General features: G+C 42.8%; 1 protein-coding gene across 1 annotated transcript in view; it reads right to left on the reverse strand.

Annotated features, from left to right (window-relative positions):
- Positions 1-367: 367 nt before the first annotated feature.
- The window catches only part of LOC139422296 (glutamate receptor ionotropic, NMDA 2C-like), a 73,820-nt gene continuing 53,413 nt past the window's right edge, over positions 368-20,774 (reverse strand). The window contains exons 6-13 of the mRNA XM_071173486.1: positions 12,032-12,200; positions 7,486-7,639; positions 6,915-7,040; positions 6,477-6,706; positions 4,246-4,406; positions 3,852-4,039; positions 3,195-3,427; positions 368-2,160 (exon numbers count right to left, since the gene is read on the reverse strand). Of these exons, the coding sequence (XP_071029587.1) occupies positions 532-2,160; positions 3,195-3,427; positions 3,852-4,039; positions 4,246-4,406; positions 6,477-6,706; positions 6,915-7,040; positions 7,486-7,639; positions 12,032-12,200 (2,890 nt within the window). The 3' untranslated portion in view covers positions 368-531. The remainder of the gene's footprint in view (positions 2,161-3,194; positions 3,428-3,851; positions 4,040-4,245; positions 4,407-6,476; positions 6,707-6,914; positions 7,041-7,485; positions 7,640-12,031; positions 12,201-20,774) is intronic.

Genomic DNA, 20,774 nt, shown 5'->3' on the forward strand with positions numbered 1-20,774 from the left:
GACCACCGGAGCCAAAAAGCCTTAGACAGCTTTCCCTAGAGCTCCTGGACTTACAAAAGTCGTGGAAGACATTTCTGTGGTTTGATAACAAAATTATTATTCTCTTTTTATATGTGTCTAAATTTAAATGGAAGGATACCAAAATGATTGAAGAGAAAAGTTAAATGTGTCTAAACTGAATGAGCGGCTACAGTGTATTGTCATCCAGGTCTCTCTCTCTCTCTCTCTCTCTCTCACAAGACAGCATTTAAAAATGTTTTAAATAACAATCAACAGGTTAAATTTGAAGGTATTAAATACTATTCAACATTGTCTTTTCTTTTCTTATCGCTTAATGTTTACTTGACAATGTCCCAGCAGTAACAGCCTTTCAATGTCCTCTACTTCCTTCCATCAGCCAAGGATATTATTGGTAGCTAATTCATTAATTTTTGCCTAAACCAAAGGCTGAGGGGGAGGCCCCAGGTAGGCTTTCCCCTCCCCAGTGGGAGGGATATTCCATCAGCCTGATGGACTATCTCAGCTTGGAGCTCAGACCTCAGACTCCAGACTGGATACCCTGCCCCAGGTCTTTGGCACATAGGGACTGTTGACTCTTCTGGCCACCAGGACCTCCCTCCGATCCCTGCTCCCAGACCCGGGCAGGGGGGGCTCCTCTCGCGACCGCCCCACCGCGCCCTCGTAGCCCCCAAACATATTGTTCTGGTACACCACCTGCCGGTCCCCCATACGGGGCACCAGGGCATTGTTGTTAGGGCAGTGGCTTGCACAGGGGAACAAGTGGCACATGTCCTTGTTGTAGAACTGCCCGGGCCCCTGGGGCAGCGGCCCCACGTATACAGGCAGGTCTGTGTAGGAGTTCAGGTAGGTGGAGTAGTGTCTGTGCACCACAGTGGAGGAGGAGCGCCGCAAGGCGGCTGCGTTCTGCAGGATAGCCTCCCTGTAGGATGGTAGCCGGGTGGACTGGGAGCACTTGAGCTTATGCTGCTTGTAGGGGTAGGAACGCATATGAGCCGGGTCTAGGTAGGCAGGCTCAGCGGCCAGGGGGTAGCACAGGTTGTTCCCCTGGCTGCCATACAGCTTGTGGGGCTTGGGATTGGCCACCACTACGCGGGGGAACAGGTCAGGCATAGTGGAGGTGGAGGGCTTCTCACCCAGCTGGCGGATCCTGTCACTGCTCCAGGTGGTCTTGAGAAAAGAGGCCCGGCGGTTGACCTTGTCCTTCCCCAGCAAGGGCACATCCTCCATTTCAGGCTCCAGGTAGGGCTTCATGCAGGAGTTGCAGCTGGCGCTGCCACTGGGGTAGTGCCCCCCCATGCATGCCATGGTTGATGCAGAAGGGGCGTGGTTGTTCAGGAGGTGGTTGGCCCTCAGCTCAGCCAGACAGGAGGTTGGCTCATCATAGTCGTTCCTCCCCCTGGTGTCTTGGGCCTCGGAAAACACGTAGCTGTGGGACCTCTTCTTCCTGCCCATGTGGTCAGGGGGGTAGCTGAACTTCCGTCCCAGGGGCCCCTTGTGGTGTTCCACATAGATGTCAGGCACCTGGAACTCTCTGTAAGGGACAAACGGGGAGGTGGGGTGCCGGGGCTGGGTCTCAACATACAGCCTGCTGCTGTGGTGGGGGTGTGGGTTGTGACTGGAGGTGCTAGGGGGAGCAGGGTCCCTCATGGCGATGTGGGGGCTGCTAAGGCTGGAGATGGGTAGGGTCCTCTCGTAGAAGTGGTGGCTGCCACGGGCCGGAAGGGTGTAGCGGAGCGGGGTAGGCCGCGTCACCACCCTGGATTTGTCCAGCAGGGGCTGGGTGGTGCTGTCCGAGTAGTGGATGGGGAATGTGGAAGCGAGCGCCCTCTGGGGGTAGGGTGAGTGGTTGTCCGTGATGCTGGAGATATAGGGCAGGCGGCTGTGGCCCATGTCTATAGTGGTTGCCACCCGAGGCGGCAGGCCAACCCGCACATTGTCGGCTCCTCGCCGGCTCCAGTTCTCTATGGTCTTGGTGGCATTGTCCAGGGAGTTCTCCACTCTGGTCGAGGTCACGATGTCCTTGGCTGTCTGCAGCATCTTCAGCATGTTGGCCTGGGTGTAGTTGGTGGTGACGTCAGGGTTCTGCAGGTTTCCGTTGCGGTCAGAGTCCTCCACGCCGTTGAAGCAGCTGTAGATTCCCTGCATAGATAGCGAAGTAGGAGGAGATTAGCATCCATCAAAAAGCCTTGTCAGGTTTTGGAACAGATCTACATTTCTCACCCTACACAAAGTTTGACAAGATTAAATCCCACAGGTGTTAATTATCTTTGGCCATTGTTTCTAATCATGACTTTAGAAAACAATATTGCTTGTGTTGATAACATTCACTTTGAGCAAATACAATTTCTATTAACCTGTCTGACCAATGAAGTGAAGACAATTACACAGAGAAGTGTGAAAGCCAAATTAGATTCAGGATTGTCCAAAATAGTTTATAGACAATTTGTGTTGTTTTGAAAGCTTGTATGCATTCAGGTTGATGTTAAACACACAAAAAGCAGCAGCTGACCATGCACTTGCTGAATTAGTTTTCCAATTTTTATTCGGCCGGCTTTATTTTACTTTCAAATTGGGTCTCAGTCTAGAATGCTTAATCTCACCTCACCACTGAGATGGATTGTTAATGGGCCTATTTAAATTCAGATGGATCAGGACCGTAACAGTATTGCACGGTCTCCATAAAGTCATTTTATGGATTTTTACTCATTTTATTTTTGCATCATTTTTATTTTAGTGCCCTTGAAATATCCTGATCATGTACATCTTTGACTTAGTGCATTACAAATATTTCCCAAGTGTTACTGTGAGGCAAAAATCTAAGAAAGACAGAACTTTATGGTCGGGAAGTCTAAAAAAAAATTCTGCTGTGTTTGTGAAAAGAGAAACAACACATTTTATGGTTTCTTAGACTGCAAAATGATGCCGTTGTTGCTGCTTTCATTGAATTGTTGCTTACATTTTATGTCATTTCTTTATGGAATTCATTGCTATAAAAAACGGTTTTGTGCCTTAGATTAACAGATCAACTTTCCCATGGTGATTGGACCACATTCTCTCTGCAGAACCCAAGGCCTTTGCAATCTAAGACATGCCTCAGTGTGTACATCTCTATAGATTAGGCCTATGTACCCTTTCCACCCCTGTCCCTCAGAAGAAGGGTCAGCCACACCTACCCTGCTGATGGCGAGCAGGAAGTCGAGGCGTTCAGACTTGCGTACTGAGTGTCTCAGCTTCCAGTAGAGCAGATGTTCCCAGCTGAACACCAGGAGACTGAGCCCCATGGCCACCAGCAGCATGTAGAAGACGCCCGCCATGTTATCTATGTCCAGCTTACTGCTCATCACCTCCTTCTTCTCGTTACGACAGATCCCTGTGAGCCACACCGTCTGCAGCTTCTGCGTGTCACCTGCAGCGAGCGGGAAGAACAGAACACAGAGAGGCTTGAAGGTGTTCATTAAAACACTCTTGCGCCAGTTGTTGCCATTGTGTGTCAATGCCAATCTCACACCCTCATCACTCCCCTCGACAAACCCTGACTCAGCATTTTACACTTGTTGTTCCCTGGATCACAGTCAAAACTCTGTTACAGTACCTCTGAGTGGTCCATGGTGCAATGTATGCCAGTATTTTCATTAAAGTTGAGTTTTTTCTAATCTCGAGGCTCTTCGGGTCTATACTAGCTTACTTTTGTGAGTTACGCTTTTTTACCATTCATGTGCAGTTTACCAGTTTAGCAAACTTGGGAGTATTTGGGACCTAAAAGGATAAGTACAGCTAAGATTTACAGTTGGCCGCCCATCCCACTCCACACAGGGTTAATTGTAATTTACCATCCGCTAGGAACTGGAGCAGGGCCAGGTCTATAGGACGTTTCCATCGGGACTCCTTCTGCAAGGCGATGCCGTAGCCAGTGGTGGCAAAGACCTTCCCACTGCCGATGGTCACCAGCTTACAGCCCTCGTCTTTACCTGCCATGTAGTTCAGCACAGCAGCGTCATAGATGAAGGCATCCAGTTTCCTATAGATAATAACAATAGGGATTTATCTTGTGTGGAAATTCAATGATAGACAATTGTATTTTTAATTACTATTTAATTACCATTTAATAACTTATCTAATGAATTATAATTTCATAAAATATTTGCTTAGGCATTTTAGAATGTGTTACGCTGATGTCTGTTTTCTGTCACTGACTGTGTATAATGATTATTTACAGAGTGTTACCCTGATTTGAGGCTGTTGAGGGCGTCCTCCACACCCTTCTGGTTGTATTTGACCATGTGGGCATGCATCTCAGGGTAGTTGCTCCGGATGTTCCTCTCTGTGCTTCCATTTGGGACCGTACCAAAACGAAACGGTGGATACTGCTCCTGTGGCTTCTGGAACTGTTTGGGAAATGTAGAAGTTTGAATTATAAATGCACAAACAAGAAACATTTTGAACAGGATACCCGACATGTCTAGGAAGAATACATGCACTATTCATTAAATCCATAAAAATAAATAAAATACATTGACATACTTGAATATTAATTAATAACATTTAATATGTTTTTCTTCCACCCTCTCCTAAGATCTGATGTCTCAACCCTTTTAGGTTCTAGATAGCACTTTATTTCTAAGAGTGTATGATATGCCAGGCAAACCCAGAGGCGTGAATATAAACCTCAAAGAAACTAACACAATGACACTGATCACCTTGTCCTTGACTACACTAGACCACTGTTTCTTTGATATCTGCCTGTACCCTCAAGTGCTGCTCACTCAATTAAGTGGTCAGCTAAGGTTACCCTCTATAATTCCTCTCTCAATTCGACGATTAGAGGGCACAATGAACAGAAATTAAGTCCAGGCCATACTTTCCAGAGAATTAGAAAATGACTTCTTCCCCCTTGACTGTAATAAAAACTCCTAATTTCTCTTTATTTTGCCATGCCCCTTTGACGCAGAGTGGACCATGGTCATGTAAATACCCTGGCTGTGCAATATACTGGAAATAAATTGTACTTGTTCATTAACGCAAATACTTCCATGAGCGATAATTCCTAGCAACCTTGTCTTGTCAGAATGAGAGAAATGTCCTCTGAGCCATTTCACATGAATTAATGAGACCTTTGGTGCCAGTCTTATGCATGCCACGTCTCACTGCTCTCTGGTGGGGGAGCTGGAGAGATGACAGAGTGTTGTCCTCGTTCCCATTTGTCCTGTATCCTGTACACTGGCTGCATTAGGAGACTCAGCCTGTGTTCCTCATCTCACCCAACAGACCAAGGTTGCTGCTATGTGAATGAGGGAATGCTGTAGCAGTGTGATAGTGCCCCCAGACACAGGATGTCATACAATGCTCTGTGTTGTAAATGCCTGTTGGGAAGCAATGAAAACCCAGACTAAAAGCATGGATGATGGTTGACCCATAGAGCTTGAGTCTAGCTGGCCAAAGTTAAGTGTATAGGATTCTTACAAAAATCTGTTAACATCTGACAGCTTGTACAGAAAGGAGAGACTAGCACAGACAGGGTCTAAAGAGGGAGGGGCCTGTCTGTACATGATGTCACTCTGAGGAAATGGCAAGGTCTTGTCCATGCATGACTTCATGCCTCTGACGTGAACAGTCCCAGGAGGAGAAACAATCATCCGTCACTACATAAACACCAGTTACTGTCCTTTAACCAGTTTGTATTCCTCACAAGCCTCTTGTTTGAAACACTTTCAGAGAACGTCCCTTTTTAGAGATCATACAGCTCAATTTAAATGTCCCACCTGCAGTGTCCAGTCTGTCTATTCTCTCTGAGCTTCTGTGGATTCTGCCCTGGTTGATCTGTAGACTCACTATCAAAAGACACTTTATGGGTTCTCTTCTTTTTTTCACAAAGTAGAGCTAATGGATTATGTGGGAAGAATATTAAATGAGTTCCCGGAATTCTAATGAGCAGTGGACAGCTTGGTCTTTTCCCTCAAATGCCTCTCTAATCCCTCAGTGCCTTAAAGCAGAGAGTCCACAAATCATTTCTAGCACTGAAGTTTTAACATGGACTTCCTTGTCAATACTGGTGTAGAGCACCTCCACAGGCCACACAAATATGCATAAGTTACTACTAGAATATATAATCACTGGCAGCTTGGCAAATCCACTGGTGTAATACAATTCAGGGGATTTTCACAGACATCATACCTAAAGACTTCAGGGATCTAATTTAATTTCACCACAGACGCTGGGAATCCTATTATGTTTTTAGTATGAGTGGAAAAAGTCACAGTCATGACATTGAGGCTCTGCCCATGGTTATTTGTATTCTCTCAAACCGTTCGCAGCCAGGCACTGTTTGCTCATCAGAAATAGGCCACTCTATATTTTGCCTAAGCCTAACATCAAACACTACAATATGTCCATAATTCTTTCCCCCTTTCAAAGACTGAACACATACAGAATTACCAATGACTGATGAATCCTCCTACCTTTTTGTCACTCAGTCCAGAGACTGTGTCAGTGTATTGCTCCTGGATCATGAAGGCTGCCAGGTTGGCAGTGTAGGAGGCCAGGAAGATGACAGCGAAGAAGGCCCATACCAGGACCATGACCTTGCTGGTGGTGCCCTTGGGGTTCTCAATTGGAACAGAGTTGTTGAAGACGATGCCCCAAAGCAGCCACACAGACTTCCCAATAGTGAAGGTGGGGCCTCCGGGATCTGGAGAAGGCAGGATGATGGTTGTGGTAAAGACAGAAGGGATTCAGAGAGGGCGTATATAACATGCGTTTGAATTCCATTTCAATGTCATTTAATATTTTCTGTGATATAATATAGAGTTCTTTCAACCTACTTTTCCGTGACTTTCTACCTTTGCTGATACGGGAGGGTAGAGGTAGAGGGAAAGGTGGTCGGAGCTGACACTCACCCTTGGCGCTCACCAGACTCCGGTTGTACCCCACAGGGCTGCAGTACTCAAAGATAAACACTGTGACAGCTACCACCGTTAAGCACATCACAAACATCATCACCCACACCGCCGGACTGTAGGGCTCTATAGAGGAGGAGGGAGAGAGGAATCAGAACACCTATAGAAGAATCAGAACATCTTTCTGGCAAATGTTGAAACCATGTGCTCTGACAGCTGCTTGCTAGATAATGGCAAGGACAACGTGGTATTGTATTACCATAGTGGCACACTGTCAGCAGCTTCTGAAAGGGATGCTCTTTATGAAGTATTAAAGTAAGTAGCGTAGTCTTGAACAAGTCTTTTGCGAGTCGACCCACTCATACTAGAAGAAGCCTTTCTCCTGTTACTGTAGCGTGAGGCACCTTGTTGTACGATATATTCAGTTGTCAGTTCTAAACTCTGTCCAGAGAAAGTACTATTTGCCATCTCTGTTTTCAGATGGTAAAACAAGCTTTTTTAAGCCAAGTCATTTGTTATCTCTGTAGAGAAACGTTTTGTTTGTTTACATGAGCAGGTTAAACATGCTCACCAAGAAAGGCAGAGGGTGAGACGGTCCCATTGCTCCTGGCGACCATCACACTGATCCCCGTCTCCACAAACGGCACGGAGAAGTCGATAATTTCTGAGCGCTCTTCGTTTATGGTCAGCGAGCCAATGGCCATGTCCGCCCGCTTGTATACCACCTAGGGAGAACGGAAGAGGACATTTTTATGACATAGAAAGTCTACAGTCTATATGTTCCATGATCTATAATAAATTGAACACTGTAGTAGGTGGGATTAGTGATGCCCCCTGTTGACCTGTTTGATTCATTTTATCTATCAACATTGATATGCAAGACTTAAATCCCTGTAGGTGATATACAGTGTGTACAGTATTATCCCTGATATACTACACAACCCATCCAGACAGATGCAGATAACAGCCCATGGTATCTACCCACCCATTCATGCAATGTCATCCATCATGCAATATCAATCCTAATTCCTAATCCATTAGATATTGCTGCATATAGCATAGACCTAATACCTGTTACGTAAGTCCCTGGCCCCGGCTGACAAAGTGTTACCAGCAGCAATTGGGCATTGTAAACACTGGCATACCAGACACCCCCGCAAGGCAGGGGGCCCACGAGCCATGGGGGCCCCACGAGCTCTGGGGGTCCATGCGCCTGTCATTGATGTCATCATTTTGACAGTAACCTTCCAAAAAGTAATTCATAAACCTTTTACATTTTTCAGGAATGTGACTGAAAAAGTGAAAAAAAAAAAATAAACGGTTAAAGGTATAAAGTGATTTCAGTGAACAAATGTTGGGGTCAAGGCTACGACGGCGCCATTGCAACGAGTGGCACTTACTCAGGCGTTCAAAAGCACATATCAGACCGAGAGCCTAATGCTTGTTAGGTCGTTCAGCATGAGTTTTAGTTCATAAAACAATCTCTCTGCAGAAGCAACAGTTACAGAGATGGTAAAAACAGCTTGATTGCCATAGCAACATCAAGGAAGCTGGGCAGAAGGGAGTTGTGCCAGTTCTGTAACATCTTTAACTTTAACAGTCTCAGGAAAGACTGTCTGGGTTGGCAATACTCAGTACAGAAAAACAGTCGTGCCCCAAACCTGGACCTACAGGCTGTGGTGAAAACATTTACAGACAAAAAAGGAGGACTTCAGAACACCAGGTTCAGGACAGATTTAAGGTACATTTAATTGATTTTGTGTAGGCTATTAGCCAGACAAAACCCGTTGAGTTCAACAATAAAGAGTGACTGAATTTATCCTCAAGCCGACAACTTTTTGTCCTATTGTTAGGCTATTTGATATGACATTTTTTTTAAAAGTTTATAAATAGCAGCTAAAGACGGTATATACAGTGCCTTGTGAAAGTATTCGGCCCCCTTGAACTTTGCGACCTTTTGCCACATTTCAGGCTTCAAACATAAAGATATAAAACTTGGGCGTGCAAAATTATTCAGCCCCCTTAAGTTAATACTTTGTAGCGCCACCTTTTGCTGCGATTACAGCTGTAAGTCGCTTGGGGTATGTCTCTATCAGTTTTGCACATCGAGAGACTGACATTTTTTCCCATTCCTCCTTGCAAAACAGCTCGAGCTCAGTGAGGTTGGATGGAGAGCATTTGTGAACAGCAGTTTTCAGTTCTTTCCACAGATTCTCGATTGGATTCAGGTCTGGACTTTGACTTGGCCATTCTAACACCTGGATATGTTTATTTTTGAACCATTCCACTGTAGATTCTGCTTTATGTTTTGGATCATTGTCTTGTTGGAAGACAAATCTCCGTCACAGTCTCAGGTCTTTTGCAGACTCCATCAGGTTTTCTTCCAGAATGGTCCTGTATTTGGCTCCATCCATCTTCCCATCAATTTTAACCATCTTCCCTGTCCCTGCGGAATAAAACCAGGCCCAAACCATGATGCTGCCACCACCATGTTTGACAGTGGGGATGGTGTGTTGCTTTTACGCCAAACATAACTTTTTGCATTGTTGCCAAAAAGTTCAATTTTGGTTTCATCTGACCAGAGCACCTTCTTCCACATGTTTGGTGTGTCTCCCAGGTGGCTTGTGGCAAACTTTAACTGACACTTTTTATGGATATCTATAAGAAATGGCTTTCTTCTTGCCACTCTTCCATAAAGGCCAGATTTGTGCAATATACGACTGATTGTTGTCCTATGGACAGAGTCTCCCACCTCAGCTGTAGATCTCTGCAGTTCATCCAGAGTGATCATGGGCCTCTTGGCTGCATCTCTGATCAGTCTTCTCTTTGTATGAGCTGAAAGTTTAGAGGGACGGCCAGGTCTTGGTAGATTTGCAGTGGTCTGATACTCCTTCCATTTCAATATTATCGCTTGCACAGTGCTCCTTGGGATGTTTAAAGCTTGGGAAATCTTTTTGTATCCAAATCCGGCTTTAAACTTCTTCACAACAGTATCTCGGACCTGCCTGGTGTGTTCCTTGTTCTTCATGATGCTCTCTGCGCTTTTAACGGACCTCTGAGACTATCATAGTGCAGGTGCATTTATACGGAGACTTGATTACACACAGGTGGATTGTATTTATCATCATTAGTCATTTAGGTCAACATTGGATCATTCAGAGATCCTCACTGAACTTCTGGAGAGAGTTTGCTGCACTGAAAGTAAAGGGGCTGAATAATTTTGCACGCCCAATTTTTCAGTTTTTGATTTGTTAAAAAAGTTTGAAATATCCAATAAATGTCGTTCCACTTCATGATTGTGTCCCACTTGTTGTTGATTCTTCACAAAAAAATACAGTTTTATATCTTTATGTTTGAAGCCTGAAATGTGGCAAAAGGTCGCAAAGTTCAAGGGGGCCGAATACTTTCGCAAGGCACTGTAGCTATAGATAGTACACTGCATAATGAAACAATCCCTAGTAAGCTTAGTAAGTGTTTTCAGGGAGGACAGACTGTATTGTTTGGCATTATTAGTCTGGTTTTATGCACAACTTTCTATCCAATCTGGGAGAGAGCGCGAGGACGTCTCATGTCATGCAGGTTAAGGTAACCTATACAAGACAGGTGTATATTTAAACAAGAAACCTATTGCTAGCTGATTAGTATGCTGTTGCATCTAATATTTATTTTACAATCTGCAATGGTTGAATTTCCAACTTTAATTTCTGTAAATACATTATTGCCACGAGCCAGCAGTATAAATATTACAGCATTGCGACTCCGTGTGTAGCTTTGTGAAATGTTAAGCTTAACATGAGAAAATGATGACCAAATAGGCCTACCAATATACATTTATCCATTAGCTAATGCAAAGCTAAACCCTGGCACCACAGAAAGCCTATCATTGATTTGATAGGCATGCAGCTGCATAGACCTTGCGGAGATCCAGAGAAACTGCGTCATGCCAGTGGTTGTGAAGCTGATAACCCTATATAAAGGTTGTTGCTACTCTAGTCAGAGTCAGTCCTGTTGTTCTACCCCTGGCAGATACCCCCCCTCCCTTCCCTGCAGTATGATATCTCCTCTTAATAACCTCTACTGACGTTTTCCCCTACACAACTGTAATGTTTAACATGCTGATGGACTCGCCAGTGGGTTTACAGTCCAGGCACTCTGCCTGGCATTGTGTCAGCTGTTACCGGTGCTACTGTGGCCAATGCCCCAGTGAGAACAATAGCTTCCCTGAAACTAATGTTGTAACCTCAAACTCTTCCCGAACACGGTCAGCAAGGAGAATGAACTTCCAACAACTTCCTTCTGGAAAACTTCCCTGGTTTTCCAGAAAGTATGGTTGGATTCCAGATCTCCTGCTTTTGCCCTCCAATGGGATTTCGGGAAAACCAGGGAATTTATTTAAATGTTGCAACCCTACACTCTAGTTTCCCTTTATTTGGATTTGGACCATAATACCTATTTGTTTTTATTAAGGGCAATTAATTAATCGTTATTCATTACTTTTTCTTTTTAATATTTATCTGAACTCAGTGCCAACGTTGTCACACCCTGATCTGTTTCACCTGTCTTTGTGCTTGTCTCCACCCCCTCCAGGTGTCGCCCATTTGCCCAATTATGTGTATTTATACCTGTGTTCTGTGTTTGTCTGTTGCCAGTTTGTCTTGTCTGGTCAAGCCTACCAGCGTTTTCTCGTACTTCTGTTTTCTCTCTAGTCCCTGTTTTCTTGTTTTCCCGGTTTTGACCATTCTGCCTGCCCTGACCCTGAGCCTGAGCCTGCCTGCCGTTCTGTACCTTTCGGACTCTGCTCTAGATTACTGACCTCTGCCTGCCCTTGACCCATCGTTTGCCTGCCCCCTGTTTTTATAATAAACTTTTGTTATTTCGAACTGTCTGCATCTGGGTTTTATCATGAGGTCTGATAAACATAAACCTAAATCACCAATGTCAAGAATTGAAACACAACCAATTTGAATGGTGTCTCTGAGCTCAGAGGAGGCAGAAAATGCTCTGTCATCAGCTATATGAAATGGGGCTAAATTGATCACATTTAATGTATTTAATATGCTAACTTTTAGGCAGGTGACTAATTATAATGCTTGTTAGAATAACCATCATCTCCTTACCTCTCCGATCATGCCGTTCCAACTGCCTCTGACCAGCTTGCCGTGCTTCCCGTTGGTGACCAGGTAGAGGTCGTATGAGAATTTGGTGGTGCGGGACAGCTTCTTCAGGATGTCTATGCAGAAACCCTTACAGCACAGTTTGGTGTAGGGCTCAGTATGACCTACAATACTGGGGAGACAGAGGACAATATAGTACACTAGAATAGTAAAGATTTCCAAATACTTCAACACTGTGACCTGGGTTAACACTATAGGAGCTAACCCAGCAAACCAAAATTGGTTCTGTGAAAGTTACCAGAACATTCATTAGGTCACGGCAAATGTTCTCATAAGACAAAAACTGTCCAGTCGTGCTGATGATTCAAGAATGTTTGTATAAAACATTTGCCTGATGTTGCAAGAACATTCCTAGAACGCATTTAATCTCTTCTTTAAAGGTTCTCAGAATTTTTTAGGTTGTGGGAACAATTTGGTGAGAACATTGTGGGGCCATAAGAAAATACATGTTCCCAAACCACAAAATCTGTCCAGTTGTGCAGGTAATTCTGTTTTTTAGGGTAAAAAAAATACAAAGTATGCTCAGTTGTGATAACATGCATACAATGTTTAAGTTAGGTTGCACAGCACATTCCTATAATGTTGTAAGAATGTTGACAGAACACCTGGTCTAAGTTCTTTAAAGGTTCCCAGAACATTTAATTAAGTTATGGGAGTTGTCTGGGATGTTGCAAGAATATTCTTGTGATATTCACACAGGATGCAAAAAACATTCCCACAGTGTTGCACAATTTCCAAATAAGTCCGTTTTTATGACGTTCACAGCATATTTATTTTAGGTTTAACGTACTATTCCATTGAGGTTCACACAATATACATTTGACCTTGTCTGAAGGAAATGTTCAAGAAATGTTCCAAAATGTTATGTTTAAGTTTGACCTAATATTACCACAACATTCTCAGCACGGGAATATGTAGCTCCTTAAAGCATGATAAAGCAGATTGGAATACATCCCCATTATGTTTCTCTTCTGATTTAATGACAATTTGCATTTGAAGGTGATCTAGAGACACGTGGCATTTTAATTTCTTTCAAAGGACATTTGAACATTTACACATTATTTAATTCAGTCGCACACGACTCCAACACCATCATTAAGTTTGCATATGACACGACTGTGGTCGTGTGACGATGAGACAGCCACAGGTAGGAAGTCAGAGACCTGACAGTGTGGTGCTAGCGCTACAACTTCTCCCTCAACGTCAGCAAGACAAAAGAGCTGATCGTGGACTACAGGAAACAAAGAGCCGAGCACACCCCCATTCACATCGACAGGGCTGTAGTGGACCGGGTCGAGAGCTTCAAGTTCCTCGGTGTCCACATCACTAAGAACCTATCATGGTCCAAACACACCAACCCCCTTGGGTTGTGCCGTGGCGGAGATCTTTGTGGGCTATACTCGGCCTTGTCTCAGGATGGTAAGTTGGTGGTTGAAGATATCCCTCTAGTGGTGTGGGGGCTGCTTTGGCAAAGTGGGTGGGGTTATATCCTTCCTGTTTGGCCCTGTCCGGGGGTGTCATCGGATGGGGCCACAGTGTCTCCTGACCCCTCCTGTCTCAGCCTCCAGTATTTATGCTGCAGTAGTTTATGTGTCGGGGGGCTAGGGTCAGTTTGTTATATCTGGAGTACTTCTCCTGTCCTATCCGGTGTCCTGTGTGAATTTAAGTATGCTCTCTCTAATTCTTTCTCTCTTTCTCTCATTCTTTCTCTCTCTCGGAGGACCTGAGCCCTAGGACCATGCCCCAGGACTACCTGACATGATGACTCCTTGCTGTCCCCAGTCCACCTGGCCGTGCTGCTGCTCCAGTTTCAACTGTTCTGCCTGTGATTATTATTATTTGACCATGCTGGTCATTTATGAACATTTGAACATCTTGGCCGTGTTCTGTTACAATCTCCACCCGGCACAGCCAGAAGAGGACTGGCCACCCCACATAGCCTGGTTCCTCTCTAGGTTTCTTCCTAGGTTTTGGCCTTTCTAGGGAGTTTTTCCTAGCCACCGTGCTTCTACACCTGCATTGCTTGCTGTTTGTGGTTTTAGGCTGGGTTTCTGTACAGCACTTTGAGATATCAACTGATGTACGAAGGGCTATATAAATAAATTTGATTTCATTTGATTTGAACACAGCTGTGAAGAGGGCACGACAACGCCTCTTCCCCCTCAGGAGGCTGAAAAGATTTGGCATGGGCCCTCAGATCCTCAAAAAGTTATACAGCTGCACCATTGAGAGCATTTGACTGCCTGATCACCGCTTTGTATGGCAACTGCTTGGCATCCGACCGCAAGGCGCTACAGAGTATAGTGCGTATGGCCCAGTACCTCACTGGGGCCGAGCTCCCTGCCATCCAGGACTTCTATACCAGGCGGTGTCAGAGGAAGTTGTCAAAGACTCCAGCCACCCAAGTCATAGACGGTAAGTAAGCATTTCACAGTAAAGTCTATACCTGTTTTATTCAGTGCATGTGACAAGTACAATTTTAATTTGATCATAGGACATTTCATATGTTGACAATCTGCATATGTGGGTTATAAATCTGCAATGTTCGGTTCTCAAGCCAGGTCTTTTATCCTCTGCAACACCAGGGAAGCTCTCTTACATTTTCCTTTTTCAGCATATAGCCATGGCAGTGTGGTCAGTCAGGAATTCCATTCTTCCTTTTTAGTCTTCTTAGACGTGACTAAGCCAGGGACATACTGGTGGCTGGGTTATACACCATCACATCACCCATCCTCTATATGCTGCGTACTTGGGGGCCCAAATTTACAAAGTATCCAAGACTATGAGTGCTGATCTAGGATCACGTTTGCTTTTCAGATCGTGAAAAATAGAGCAGGGGGACCATGGGAAGCGTCTCAAAATAGGAATTATATCGGATGTGTTTTTGAAATGTTGAACAGTCAATTTTTACACAACGTTAAATTTTTTTACGTTAGTCTAAATTCTGCATTCCTGTTGGATTTATACATTTGAAATAAAGACAATATCTTTTAGTAGATTATATCTGAGCCTCAATTTCAACATTGTTTTTTAAAGAAACATGGTTTAAAGAAATTGTGGGATTGAACCTCAATCCTGCAGCCAAATCATTAACCATGTGCCACCAGGAGATAGCTGTGGTATTGTGGGGGTTTTCAGTCTAATATGGTCAATCAGGACACAGAACACAATTTCTGAGTTATTAAAAATGTTCCCATCCTCTTCATAGTACTTGTAAAATATGGTTGTATTTGTATGATTAAATGTTGTTCAAATGAAATAATGTGCATTTTGTCAACATATGAAGTGTAAAAAATATGGTTGTCTTTGTATGATAAACACTGTTTAAATGTCCTATGAATCAATTAAAATGCCATGTATTACCTTGTAGTGGGCCTACAATACTATCACGCACTGATCTGTTTCACCTGTCCTTGTGATTGTCTCCACACCCTCCAGGTGTCCCTTATTTTCCCCAGTGTTTTTAGTCTCTCTGTGCCAGTTCGTCTTGTATGTTTCCAAGTCAACCAGCGCTTTCCCATTCTCCTGCTTTTTGCATTCTCCTTTTTTATAGTCCTTCCGGTTTTGACTCTTGCCTGTTTCTGGACTGTACCCGCCTGCCTGACCATTCTGCCTGCCTTGACCACGAGCCTGTCTGCCACTCTATACTTCCTGGATTCTGATCTGGTTTTGACTTTTTTGCCTGGCCACGACCATTCTCTTGCCTACCCCTTTGGATTAATACAATTTGTAAGACTCCAACCATCTGGCTCCTGTGTCTGCATTTGGGTCTCGCCTTGATAAATACAGTCTCAAATGTGGACTCATCAGACCAAAGGACAGATTTCAACTGGTCTAATGTCCATTGCTTGTGTTTCTTGGCCCAAGCAAGTCTCTTCTTATTATTGGTGTCCTTTAGTAGTGTTCTTTAGTAGTGTTATCTTTGCAGCAATTTGACCTTGAAGACCTGATTCACACAGTCTCCTCTGAACAGTTGATATAGAGATGTCTCTGTTACTTGAACTCTATAACTCTGGGTCTTCCTTTCCTGTGGTGGTCCTCATGAGAGCCAGTTTCATCACAGCGCTTGATGGTTTTTGCGACTGCACTTGAAGAAACGATCTTGAAATGTTCCGGATTGATTGACCTTCATGTCTTAAAGTAATGATGGATGGTCGTTTCTCTTTGCTTCTTTGAGCTGTTCTTGCCATAATATGGACTTGGTATTTTACCAAATAGGGCTATCTTTTGAATACCACCCCTACTTTGTCACAACACAACTGATTGGCTCAAATACATTAAGAAGGAAAGAAATTCCACAAATTAACTTTTAACAAGGCACACCTTTCCAGGTGACTACCTCATGAAGCTGGATGGGAAAATGCCAAGAGTGTGCAAAGCTGTCTTCAAGGCAAAGGGTGGCTACTTTGAAGAATCTCAACTATAAAATATATTTGGATTTGTTTAACACTCTTTTGGTTACTACATGATATGTGCTATTTCATAGTTTTGATGTGTTCAATATTATTCTACAATGTAGAAATAAAGATAAACCCTTGAATGAGTTTTGACTGGTACAGTATATATTTTTGCGTGAACATAACTTACTTATTTGAAAATCGTGGACCATTATGCAACATTGTGGAAATGTTCTGTGAAACCTTCATGAATATATCACAAACATTTTCTTGCAACATTAAGTGAATTTCAATGTATGAATGTCATCACAACTGAGCATATTTTGTGTTTTGGGAACCTGTTTCTTGTAATGTATCCACACTGTTCCAACAACTGAATTCAATGTTATGGGAACCTTTAAAGAACTCAGAAAGGCTATTCTGTCGACATTGTTGCAACATCAAAGGAATGTTTTGTGCACCCGGATACAAACATTATCTGAATGTGGCACAACTGGACAGTTTTAGTGTTTTGGGAACCTATCTCTTGTCATATCCCCACAATGTTACCACCAGACTGTTCCCACAACCTAATGGAACATACATTGGAACCTTTAAAGAACAGCCAAAATGTTTTCTGGGAATATTCAAGCAACATCAGGTGAATATTTTATACTGTCATGACGTTGGCCCCCCATTTCTCTCTCTCTACTCTTTAGAGTTGACTCTGGAAAAGCCCTTTTTTAACACAGAGATTCTGGGGACATCAAAAGGTGGGAAACAGAACCATATTTCGGTAATCCAACCAGTTGAAAATATGATGTCAGTTCAGCTGGCGTCTGAGACATACTTACTGATGATAGGACGACATAAACTGTATCTTGGAAAGTTGACACATTCTAGTTATCAGATTCACATGGAATTGTTGTGCAATTTAAATGTTTAAATATGAAACTATTTGTGAAAAGATTAAATGTAATTTTAGCTTCTTAATGAGAGAACGGTTTGTCACACCACTCTGCTCACTCAGAGGCCCCGCCCAAGTGAACAGACATGGGATTGTAAACTATGAAACACGCCCTTCTTTCACCACTATATAAGCCCTGTTACGAAAATGTAATTTCCTGTTCCAAGGACGTGAGGACTTGCGGTCCCCACGTTGAAAGGACAAAGACCACCTACAGAACTAAGCCAACCTCAGCAAGAACCTAACGAAATTAGCATCAAATTTCAATGTAAAGGTGACGACCTACACGCCGGAAGGATGAATTTCGACTATACCAGCCAGAATATAGCATGAGTTTAAAGTATGGCAACTTGGTATGAACTTTGAACTCTTATTTACTAAAGAAGTGATACCTACTAGCCGTTGCGTTAGTGCAACGTCGGCTAGGAGAGGACGGACAGAGTATCTGTTCTACCACACGACAACGGTACTACCAAGTAACCGTTCTACCACCAGACATTCTTCAAAGGATAACCCGGCCTTCCATCTACGACCAACCGATCGAAGCGCAGCTCAGAGTAAATATTTGTGACATTTTCCTTTTCCAAATTGGAGGTTATTTAGAATGCATAAGATTCTGTATTTACGATAGCATAGCTGCCTACGGCCCGATAGAGACACAGTCTTTTTGTTCCTCAGTCTTCAAAACCCAACCCCCTTTCTTTGTGTAACCAGCCGTCATATCTGTTCCGTCCGCTAGGGACGTTTTCCTTTATGACATAATTTGTAATGATCCATTCTGTGTAGATGTAATTCTGTGTGATTATTTAGGTATTTCGTAAATAAATAATTAAACCACATTTTGTATTGCTGATTCAACTTGTTAGCCAGGGTTCGTAAAGATAACCAAGAATTTACAACTTTCAGATGAGACTAGATAAGGTGACGATTAAATATTGACTGCTACTGATGTAAAGGATTAGTAGGTCTTTAAGAGCTTTATAAACATTCCTTCGTGGTGCCCCGACTTTCATTTACCTGATTAGCTTAATTAACCGCAACCTAGCAAATATTCTGGGAAATTTCAACGAACCAATTTTGGTTTGCTGGGAAAACATTACTGGTACATTGTGTTATTACATTACCTGGAAATGTAATGAGAACTTTTGGGGAATGTCCTGTGGTGGTTGTTCACAACATTTTTGTGAATGTTAGGAGAACATTACAAGGATATTTAATTTAAAACATAAAATTGTATAAATATAAAAAAAACATTCATTCAATTATTTTTTGAATGTTATCAAACATAACTGGAACTTAAAGGGAATCCTCGCTAATGTTCTGGAAATGTTCCCCGTTTGCTTGGATGTGAGTCATTTTGACTCAATATGAATTTAAAATTGAAATATCTTATCATTTTTGAAGTCATCCCCCACTCCGTACTTGACCTTTAAGAGTCACATGCAGGTAAAAAGTTAAGCGTTTGGAGACATGAGCTCTATTTCAAAATATCACTTTTTCCAAGAATAACCACTGTTCCAGGAGCTCCACACTTGAGCATGAGGCAACAGATATCCTACAGTGTCATGTACTTTTTAAGGATCGGACCAAGGTGCAGCGTGGTATGCGTACATTCTTCTTTTATTAAAAGAATGAACACTGAACAAATTAACAAAACAACAAAACTAACTAAACGTAAAGCTAATACTGATAGTGCAGACAGGCAACTAAACATAGAATAAGAACCCATAAACACCAAAGGGGAAATGGATACCTAAATATGATCCCCAATCAGAGACAACGATAAACAGCTGCCTCTGATTGGGAACCATATCAGGCCACCATAAACATACAAACACCTAGACCTACGAAATCCTAGACATACAAAAACCCTAGACAATACAAAAACCCTAGACAATACAAAAACTAGCGTATCCACCCTAGTCACACCCTGACCTAACCAAAATATAAAGAAAACAGAGATATCTCAGGTCAGGGCATGACATACAGTAACATAAACTAATGAAAATTCTATACTTTTTTCTTTGAAATAATACTTTTTTCATTATCCAAGGCCTTCATTTACACAACCCAAATATTTGTTTCCCGATAGCATATATGAAATGTATGATCATATCTCCCTCAATATGATCAAGACAAAGGAGATGATTGTGGACTACAGGAAAAGGAGGACCAAGCACGCCCCCATTCTCATCTGTAGTGGAGCAGGTTGAGAGCTTCATGTTCCTTGATGTCCACATCACCAACAAACTATTATGGTCCAAACAGTTGTGAAGAGGGCACAACAAATTCCCCCTCAGGAGACTGAACAGATTTGGCATGGGTCCTCAGAAAAAGTTCAATAAGCTCAAAAAGTTCTACAGCTGCACTGCCTGGTACAGCAACTGCTCAGCCGCTGACCGCAAGGCACTACACCCGCAAGGCACTACACCCTAGTCATAGATTGTTCTCTCTGCTACTGCACGGCAAGTGGTACCGGAGCACAAAGTCTAGGTCCTACCCCCAAGCCATAAGACTCCTGAACAGCTAATCAAATGGCTCCACAGACTATTTGCATTTTATGCTGCTGCTACTCTCTGTTAATTATCTATGCATAGTCACTTTAACTCTACCTACATCTACCACATTACCTTAATTACCTCAACTAACCTGTGCCCCAGCACATTGACTCTGTACTGGTACCCCCTGTATATAGCCTCGCTACTGTTATTTTACTGTTGCTCTTTAATTATTTGTTATTTTTATTTTTTACTTATCTATTTTTTACTTCAAATCTCTTAAGGATCCGCCCCTTTTTTTAAAAAATTGCCGAAAATGACGTACCCAAATCTAACTGCCTGACCTTGCCCTGAAGCAAGGATATGCATATTCTTGGTACCATTTCAAAGGAAACACTTTGAAGTTTGTGGAAATGTGAAAGGAATGTAGGAGAATATAACACAATAGATCTGGTAAAAGAAAAAACGATCGTTATTTTGTAAAAAAAAAACCCATCATCTTTGAAATGCAAGAGAAAGGCCATAATGTAATATTCCAGCCCAGGTGCAATTTAGATTTTGGTCACTAGATGGCAACAGTGTATGTGCACAGTTTTAGACTGATCCAATGAACCATGGCATTTCTGTTCAAACATTTGTATCAAGACTGCCCAAATGTGCTTAATTTGTTTATTAATAAGTTTTCATTTTCGTTTTCAAATTGTGCACTTTCCTCAAACAATAGCATGGTATTCTTTCACTGTAAACGCTACTGTAAAGAGCAGTTAGATTAACAGGAATTTAAGCTTTCTGTCCGGGAAATGTTGTTGTTACTTAAAACCTCATGCTAATCACATTAGCCAACG

This window comes from Oncorhynchus clarkii, chromosome 12 (assembly GCF_045791955.1).
Source record: "Oncorhynchus clarkii lewisi isolate Uvic-CL-2024 chromosome 12, UVic_Ocla_1.0, whole genome shotgun sequence".
Lineage (NCBI taxonomy): Eukaryota > Metazoa > Chordata > Actinopteri > Salmoniformes > Salmonidae > Oncorhynchus > Oncorhynchus clarkii.